Source organism: Telopea speciosissima, chromosome 6 (assembly GCF_018873765.1).
Source record: "Telopea speciosissima isolate NSW1024214 ecotype Mountain lineage chromosome 6, Tspe_v1, whole genome shotgun sequence".
Classification (NCBI taxonomy): domain Eukaryota; kingdom Viridiplantae; phylum Streptophyta; class Magnoliopsida; order Proteales; family Proteaceae; genus Telopea; species Telopea speciosissima.
The window spans coordinates 55,742,135-55,752,227 of NC_057921.1; the positions used below are offsets into that span (position 1 = coordinate 55,742,135).

Consider the following 10,093-nt stretch of genomic DNA (forward strand, 5'->3'; position numbering starts at 1 on the left):
TTGTAATTTTAGCTACTTTGTTCATTTTAACCCAAATTTGTAATAATGAGATGTTTGCCAGATCCTCTATCACATGGATTAACCCATGTAGTATCATGTGGCAAATAGTGATCAAGAAGAAAACCTTTTTTTAATAAGAATAATAGTAAAAAATGATAATAAAACCTACCCCTCGTAGAAAATAGTATAAATAATAGGTTGTTTATAGATTTTTTAAATAAATATTTCCCTAAATATTTGTAGAAATCTATGCCTTTTTTTTTCAATTCAATTTTCTAGGGTTTTGATTAATTCCTGACCACCCATTCTGGACTTCGGAGTTAATGGAAACGGGTTATGTGCTTGATTTTGTGCTACGCTCAACTCCAAGGCTGCCACGTGGATTTCATGGCAATCCAATGGTTGATAGACGAATTCAATTCAAAATTCAAAAATGCCAAGCCATTGAGGAGGTTATCTACCAACCATTAGATCGGCATGGAATCCTTGTGGTAACCTTGGAGTTGAGCACAGCACGATGGCCATTCAACCCTAGGCCGCAAAGGAGCTCGATCCCCATGCTAGACACAGAGGGGGAGGGGGCAAAATGACCACCCCACCCTGATATGTGGAAATTATTGCTAGGCAGATGCATCTGCGAGCATTCCCATTGGTCACACATGTGCAAGGGCCACCTCAAAGATACCAATATCATACCTTATTTTGAGCATTTTAACCCTTGTCCATTCCTATTACTGATCCGGTATCAGCCAGGTATCGATATTGGTGTCGGCATCGGTTGGATGCCGATACAGATACCACTTCCAATTCCTAAAACCTTGCTACGGCCAACATTTAGAGGTGCAAGTAATTCAGCATCCACCCAGTAAAGCAAATCAGACAGTTCTCACAAAAAGTTAAATCTGCTATGGTACATTCAATAATCACAACTAATAAGTAGCAAGTACAATGTTTGAAATCCCAAAAAATACTGACACTTCAGATTTACTTGGGTTTCCACTCTCAATTCATCCAAAACTCTTCATCACTTCATGTATTTCTGAAGAAATTTCCGGTGGAAGTCATTTCTAATGGTATCATTGATGAAACGCTTCGGAGTCTTGGTTTCACCACGACTTTGGTTCTTAAAAACCACATCATCATCCCATCTGCACCCACTGGAAACAATGGAAAATGGTGTCAAAGACAGAAACCAAAATCGCACTCAAAACTGATAATAATCTTTAGACGACATCTCTACTCAGGAATCAGGCAAACATACCTTCTTTTGACATTGAAGGAAGTCGGATTATTAAGTAGAGGGTTTCCGCGGAGAAGTTCTGCTTCTTTAACTTTTAGTTCCTCTTCCTGCTTTTGGCGTTCCTGCAGGAAACACAAAACACTGTTTACTTCACTTTTGAAATCAAAAGCAAAATACTAAACCTGAATAGTGTTGCATGTCAGGGAATAATATAGTGCTCACTATGATTTATAAAAAAAAAGAAAAGGATTAATAGTCCAAAAACCAGTTACGAGTATTCAGATGCCAACTTTTCAGCAGAGTACCTGCTTCATTCAATTGAAAAACCCACACAAATACATAAGAGAGCCTAACATGAGATGCTTGATAAAGATGTGCATCAACTAGTGGTTCCCAATGGTAGGAAAATTAAAATTAACCTTTCGAAGATTCTCTTCAGCTCTTTCTTTCTTTATTCGTTCAAGCTCGGCGAGAAGAGCTTCAGTGTCATCTTCATCATCACCATCATTGTCATCACTAGAAACATATACCAAATTTCAGTGATAAATAACATATATATTAATTGATTTATGAATTAAATAACACCCCCACCCTAAAAGTAAAGTAATATCCAGGCAGTGGATGTTACAAAATTTAGATAATATGTATCAAGATGCAAAAGTAATTTTGAAAAGATGACATATTTTGATTTCGTTTCACTTGATTACATAGTTTGACTTCATTTCACTTCTAACTTTTCAACCACCCACCTAACTGGACAAATGGAGGATCATGGAGATAATTCACAATTGTATCCCACATTGAATCATACATTTTCGGGATGCACACAAGGCAAGTTCTTAAAAGCAAGTAATACATCATTCCTAATCTGTATCTTTCCAACCCCAAAATTTAATATAGTTTGAATCAGCTTGTCCAGTTGGTTTACGTGTGAAGAAAGACGTGGTGGTGGGTCAGGACTCAGGACTGTTCCTGATTAGGGTATTCTTCCCATATGTACTTATGAAGACACCTTCTCTTCTCTAACATTTGATGCATTGACCTATGAATGAGCAATGACTATTAAATGAATTGGCCTAATTAAGATTCCATGACTTTGTACAAGCATTACTGTTGACATTTAGATGCGAGTAAAAAAGAACCTTTCATCATCACTTTTGACATCAACATCTGAATCATCTGCATCCACGCTGCGTGGAACAATGCGATCTTCAGCATCTCTCTTTGCTCTTACAATTGAACATGAAATTAGTTGACTGAGTACTATTTTAGCAAGCTCATGTGCAAGAGAAACAAGCATTCACCTTCCAAGAGAAGGTAACCTCCCTTCCTCCGATCTCTGTCCTCTGCAACCAAACACAGTTTAGGATTGAAATCAGTAGAAATTATCAGTGTGCCACAAATCATAAAGTCATAAAAGAATCAAATAATAACCAATAATGAAGTCAACGGTGGTATGGAAAGAAAGAGAAAATATAAAGAATATAGTGCAAATCATTGTCTTTATCAATAAAGGCCTTACCTTTTGAGGCAAAATGCCTCCGCTCACTCTCTTCCAGCTCCTCCCAAAAGTTTCGTTTCTGCAATTCATCTTGGGTATTCTGCCCTTCTTTCCTGTAAAGAAATGGTACAGCCTCTACCATTAAAAAGCACATAAACCACAAACCAGAAATTGCATTCAGAACTGATAAAGAAGCCAATGACCAACAAAGATTCAGCATCGTAAATACATGTATAAATGAAATACATCATAAAATATTATTATAAGGTATTCCCCTTGATACAAGAGGGGTACTGTTACTATCATATTTGTTTGGTATTGCTTTTTACAAGGCCATTTTGGGTACTAGGGTAATGCATGTGGCATTAGCACGATGCAAAGTGATTTGGTCGGCCTTAGCATATGGGCAACTTGTGAGAGAACCGTTTTCTGGTAGTGAAATGACAGTGGGAGTGTACAGGAGAATTAGAGAATACAAAATCAACTCAACGGTGAGGTACTTGGGGGCATTTCTAAATATTAAAGATTCTCAGTTTTTTTTTTCCTTGGGGGCGGGGGGGGGGGGGGTAGTGGGTAATGCAATTTGGGGTTTGAAAACCCTGGCTTGGATCGCTTATCACCCCCCCCCCAATTAACAAAACTCCAAGTTGTAAAAGGGAATGACAAATCTATAATTAACCAGAAACTAAGGGGTTGTTAGGTAGGCTAACAGAGGGCAAGGACACAGAAGGGACTAGTATTTATTCATCAAGAACAGGCTTGGCATTAACACAAAGTAAGGGATAGAACAGACTTAGAAAGTGGGGTATTTGGGGAAAGGAAAACTGGAAAAGATATGGTCATGTTTAATATGTTGCACCCCTTTTCTTCTTCAACATGATAAACCCAGCAGCGATCTGAACTGAATTCTTGTGAGAGAATTCTCACTTATGAACTTAATAGAGATGGTCTAACCTTCGAATAAGTTTCAAAACCAGTCCAAGATAACAGGATCCCAGCACCCAAAAGTGATCAGATTTAGGAGAAACTTCATATTTGAATTAGAGATGATGCAAAAACAGGGAATATCTTCAACTAACCTTTAAATAAGTGACAGAACAACTGAACAACTTCAAAACTTACTTGATATTGCATGTACAGAACAGAGGAAAATCAGGAAATAAGATAGAAGAAGAAGGATATGACTTGAAGAATCACACCCCAAGCCTAGGCTAGTATCCCACCAACCACCCCAACCTCGCACCAGGAACAGAATTTCACTGCAGCTCTGTTTCTCACAGAAAGAATTGTAAAACTCAATTTCATTCAAATTCTGATTTCAAATGCTTACAGGCAACTACTTTTATGAAGAGGCTAGGTGATGCAGTTAAATCATCTAAATGGGCATATTTTATTATCAATAAGCATTGGGTTAGGTTATGTATGTATTGGGCCTTTGATCCAATGTGATTTTATTGTAATGGGCCTATAATATGGGTAGAGTCTAAGCATATGGGATTAGTTAGTTAAGGGCCTTCTGTTTTTTTTTTTTGGTTCCTGGGAACAAAAAAACAATGGAAATCTGTTTGCTAACACCGGTTCATTTTTTGTTCCTGGGAATGAACCGGGACAAAAAAGTAGCTGAGAAATAGAAAAAAAGAAGCTCCAACTTGGAACTTCTCTATTCCGGAAATAAAATACAGAAATAAGGGGGTGGGAGTGTTCGACCTATCTCCACGACTCTCATCTCCGCGAGATACCACCACCACCTCCTCCACCATCATCACTTCCTCCACCACCACCGCCTCCGCCGCCACCGCACCTCCACCATTTCCACCACCGCTGCCATCAACGCCACCGCCGTCGCCACCATCGCCACCACCTCCACCACTGCTACCGCACCATTGCCACTACCACTGCTACTGCACCACCACTCTGTTGACAGTGTGGTGCTACAATACTTCAAAAGTCAAAAGTATTTTTCTCAACCAGCAAGTATTGATGCATGAGCATCCCAAGCTTCAAACTATCCACTTTCTTCTTAAGGTGAAAAAAATCCACATTCAACCCCAGAGAAGTCATGCATGTTGGGATTTACATAAGAGATTTAAAACAAAAACAAAAAAGAGCCATTATGTCGACTAGTTGTGTCACTCATCCCACAGGCTATCTATTGCAGGTCAAAAACCACATTGAACATGATTTGATTACAATCTGAAAGCTTACTCAAGCACCTTTAAATAGGAAACCTCAAGATCTCATGCCATATTGGGCTATTGTCAATTTAATGCAAAGATGAAAATCAGTGGTGAGATGATTAACTTGGAATTTTTATTGATGACGAATGTGATTTACAACGTATCTCTTAGGCCCCGTTTGTTTGACGGGGAGAATGGAGTGGGAATGTTGTGGAACTGGGTCCCATAGTGTAGTGGGTTGGGGAATAGGGGTGGCATTTTTACTTTTCCCATGAACAGTAACCAAAGTCTTTGGTTATTGTGGGACTTTGGATAACATAGGGGTGGGATTTTCAAGTGCCATCAGCAGACAAAGCATTTAATGTTGTTCCCTGAGCTTTTATAAGTTCACCACCCCAGGTAAAACAAACAAGGTTGGGGTGGGATTTTGAAGTGCCACATCAGCACTTTCCCACCCCAATTCTCCCACCCCACCTAGGTCCCCATCAAATAAACGGGGCCTTACTTTTTTATTTATCACTGAAAGGAATCAAGCATTGACAGGATTACAAAAAATTGAATCTGGAGTTTTACAACTCTTAGAATTGCTTTTCTGCTCACAATAAAAGTTGGAATAAATATAGCTTCTGTAACCACCCCAGGCCAACCCCAAGCTCTTATGCTGTTATTGCTATCAAACCACTGATTTGTGTTATTATTGCTGTTTGGACTTTGGACATGTTGCATATTTTCTTATACAAAAGTTTTACAAAGGGAAATGTATTTGGGACCACAGGGTCAGCCATCTAGAGCACCCCCAAATTTGAATGGGACACATGGAATCAAAAGCTTCTTCTGAAACAAGACCATGAAATAAGAGATATCATGTGGATTGTGGTGCAATGCATGGGGCGTCCTCTTGATAGCTGACCCCAAGGTCATCCCAGCATTGCTCTTTACAAAGTAGTAAATATTTGAAATACTCTCGTTTGATTGCTGAAATCAACTTAGAACGGTAAATTAAGACTCGGAAGTCCAAAATCTTCTGGTTTTTATACATCAAATTTGAGTTATGCAAAATGAATATTCTGATCAGGCAAGAAAGAGGGTTCAGGAACCAAAATTTCAGTCCAGTTAAAAGGCTTTAAAAGCATCCACAGGGTTTTCTGACTGAATTAAACGTTAGTGGGTGTTTTCACCTCTATGACCCCATATAAAACCCTAGAATTTCAATGTTTCTGAGCTCTGGTTGGTTTATCATTAAATTTGTAAGTAAGCTGGTTTTCTGAAACTAAAAGAGCATAGCAACTTGATTGGCTGGACTACTTGACCCACAAGGGTTCACCAATTTCAGCAATACTTCTTATTGAAGCTTCTGAAGGACTTAACAGTAAGTTGTCAGTTTGGGTTCAGGATTTCTGTTTGTGCCTGCATTTAAGAGAACCCGATTGATCATGAGGACACACAAAGATTGTTTACAGTTGCTTTCAATTAAAGTCTCTGTAAGCAAGTTAAGTAATCTAAAAGTAGGAGTTCTCCACTTCTGAAGTTGAAGTTTATGTGAGAATAAGAGTTTCTCATCATAAAGATGTCTATGAATTTTAAGGGTCTTGTCTACATTTCTCAATAAATATGAGTAATAAGTAATAACCAACTGGCTCCTAAGTCAAGCTGAATCATAACGAAGAAAGATATTTTTTATACAGGCAACTACTCTTTTTAAGCTGCCTGAGTTGTTGCCTGACCATTATATCTTGAATACAGAGAAGATCGTGGAGCTAACACTACTGTAATGTAGGTATGTCACAACTGTGAAATCATCATTTACTTGGGTCTAACGTGCTGTAATTGGTTCCATCCTCTGCCCCTCTTGAATTGTGTTCAGATAGTTTCTTTGTCCTGGAACCTCTTGAAAGCCCAATTATAACTCCTAACTATGACGTAACTGGTGCCAACCTACACCCATATTGGGTTGGTTCTGGATTGTTGACCTTCAAAAACCACCCTACGACTGAATTAAACTCCTGTTTATGAACCATTCGAACAGACCTACATGATCATTTACTTTCTTCCATTAATAAATCTATTACATCCATTATACCAGTCCTTAAATAACTTAATATAATACCCTAAACACTGAGATCTCTAACTCCACAATCCTTGAACCTTCAGATGCATAACCCACAAACTAAAATCAAATGTTATCTGCATCACTTATATATGATACAACAACTCAGCCTAATCCCAATAAAATGGGGTCAGCTACATAGATCCATACCATCCAATCAGCTCTATTTGAGGTCATAGTTGATACAAGGCCTAAGCTATGTATGTCTTTCTTCACCACTTCTCCTAGTTATTTTAGGTCTGGCCCGGGCTCTTTTAGCTCCTTCAATCTGAATCAAATCACTCTTCTGTACTAAAGAATCTAAGGTTTCTGTTGAACATGGGGATGCCACCTCGAACAATTTTTTGGTCATTTATCATGTATCAAAGCTACACCCAAATCAATTTGATCATTCCTTACTTTATCCTTCCTAGTTTTGCCACATATCCGTCTCAACATCCTCATTTCAGCTGCACTGAGTTATCTGTATGATGCTTCTAAACAGCCCAACATTCTGCACCATACAAATCTGTGAGTTTATTGTTACTTCAACCAAACAAATTCTTCCCTTATTTGAGTTCCCATTGTTCTCTTGGTTCCCTCACATGATTTCTTTGGTTTTCAAGAGAGAAGTTAAGATTTCTTTTGAGATTCCATTATTCTCTTTGGTTATCTTTTTCGGTTTTCTATTTAATCCTGTCTGGGATTAGACCTATTCTGGTCTAGTCTTACACTAGAATCACTTTGCGGAATCTCCCTCTAATCAATTTACACCACCTCATTACCAGTCCTAGCGTAACTAAAGTTAAACACCATATACTCCGTTTTTATTCTACTTATCTTGAAACCTTTTGATTCTAAGGTTAATCTTCATAACTCCAACTAGGCGTAAATATTTGCTTTAGTCTCATCCACCAAAACAATATTATTAGCAAAAAACATACACCAAAGAACTTGATCTTGAATGTCTCTGGTTAAATCATCTAAGATAAGTACAAACAAATAAGGGCATAAGGCTAACCCTTGATGCAACCCAATTATAATTGGGAATTCACTACCTTGACCCCCTACAGTTCTTACGCTAGTCACCACACCATTATACATATCTTCAACTATGCCTACATATTTACTTGAATCACTTTTCTTCTCCAATACTTGCCAGGTTAACTCTCTAGGGACTCTGTCAAAAGCTTTTTCTAGGTCAATAAAAACCATATGGAGATCTTTCTTGCAATTTCTACATCTTTCCATGAGTCTCCTAAGTAAGTAAATAGCTTTTGTCGTGGATCTACCTAGCTTAAAACCAAATTGGTTCTCTGTAATGGTAGTTTCTTGTCTCAGGAGAATTTCAATATATATATCTCTTCCATAATTTCATAGTTTATGATCAAATACCAAAAAATATACTCCCTCAAGGGTGTTTACATCAAACAAACACAAATATTATAACCCATAGAGTCAGGAAGGCACAAAAGTGTGTTAATAAAGACAAGGCAGATATGAAATGTTGGTGAACTCTACCTGGGCTTTAGAGTTGTGTGAGATGCAATATCTCTCGAAGAATATTTCTGAGAGGGGCCAAAAATTCGAGTACCTCCTTGTTCGTGACCACCTTTTGCAGGTGCCCACGTGGGACGCGCTGCTGTCGTCATGTCTTCTTGCTACCCACCCACCCCACCCCTTCTCAAAGCACAAAAAGACTCTTCATGCCCAAACATCCTGCCCCGGTGGGTCCAATCCCCTATTATAAGGAAGAAACAACAAGCAACATGAAGTTCACCTATAAAAAGTGACCAGTGAAACTCAGTTCAAGGTTAACCATGAGATAACAAACTATCGATCTGGGGAAAGAGAAGAACAGCTTTAAGGATTTCAATGATAAGCACAAACAAAGGAGACCTTACCTTCCCGAAACCCCAATTCATGAAAGAATATAATGAGGAAATGTGAGAAAGAGATTATTGGGGAAAAATAATGCAGAAATTTGGGGAACACCAAAAACAATAGACAGAAAGAGAACGTCGAGTACAAATTTGGCATGACAAATATTAAGAAAACACCAAAACCGTCGATATTTCCCGGCATGGTAAACACGAACATTCCCGTCTGGGATTATAGATTAGGACTTACCTTCAAACTTGCTTCAGAGAAAGAGACTGTGTGTGTGTGTAAAGAAGATAAACTCGTTTATGAACAGGCTGAACATCGGATCACACTGAACCGAGTGACATCCAAATGAGTACCGAATCGAATGAAATTGATAAAAAATTATTCAGTATGCTTATGAATAACCATTGATTTTAATATAATTTTGAAGATTTCTAGTTGTAAGGGAATTGTTACAAATTTTTTTTTTGTTTTTTTTTTTTTTTCGTGATAATAATTGTTACAAATCTATGAGTATGAGGTTATGAATAGAGAAATTAATATGTAGCATCGTTTGTATTGATCTCCCTTTTCACTGCGAGTTAAATGAATAATATGATAATAAGGTTCCTTGTGTGATATTAATATTAGCTATCCATTAATCTCAATATTAGTTATTGATCTTCGCCTAACAATTTATTCATTTTTGTTTCAATTATGATATAAACATGTCAAATCAATTTCGCTATTCCTACGTGGTTGTTTAGTTGTTTGACTTAGGGAAGATGATTTAAGGTGTTTTGACCGAATCTTTCCTCAATATAGGTTAAGAATGTAAGATTTCATGTGGTTCAAGCCCGAAAATAAATCGATCTAAACCGATATTAAATTGATACTAAAAACCCAAAATAAACCGAAACCAAAATTGAAGTTCTTTAATGGTTTGGTTTTGGTCTCATTCATTCTTAGACTGAAACCAAGCTGAACCGACCGTTTGATGCCCCTACAACCAACTCCCAACTAGAGATTTAGGATATTGTATTGGTCTCCACTGATATCAATTCAAATTGGCTCATATCGAACAGATTTGCCCTTAGTTTCATTTAAAATTGGGGTTTTTTTTTTTTTAAAAATCATTTTACCCTTAGTCCGTACCGATCCACCAATACAAGATCGGTCAAGAATAGATTTCATCCCTTGGCGATACTGATATGAATTGGTTG

General features: G+C 37.8%; 1 protein-coding gene across 1 annotated transcript; it reads right to left on the reverse strand.

Moving 5' to 3' along the window:
* Positions 1-892: 892 nt before the first annotated feature.
* On the reverse strand, positions 893-9,156 carry LOC122666297 (protein CWC15 homolog). The gene is made up of 9 exons (XM_043862485.1): positions 9,133-9,156; positions 8,526-8,675; positions 2,763-2,854; positions 2,545-2,586; positions 2,383-2,470; positions 1,660-1,756; positions 1,262-1,362; positions 978-1,148; positions 893-929 (listed from the first exon to the last, which is right to left on the reverse strand). Exons 2-8 carry the CDS (start codon positions 8,654-8,656, stop codon positions 1,025-1,027), a joined length of 675 nt encoding a protein of 224 aa, XP_043718420.1. The 5' UTR covers positions 8,657-8,675; positions 9,133-9,156; the 3' UTR covers positions 893-929; positions 978-1,024.
* Positions 9,157-10,093: the final 937 nt, after the last annotated feature.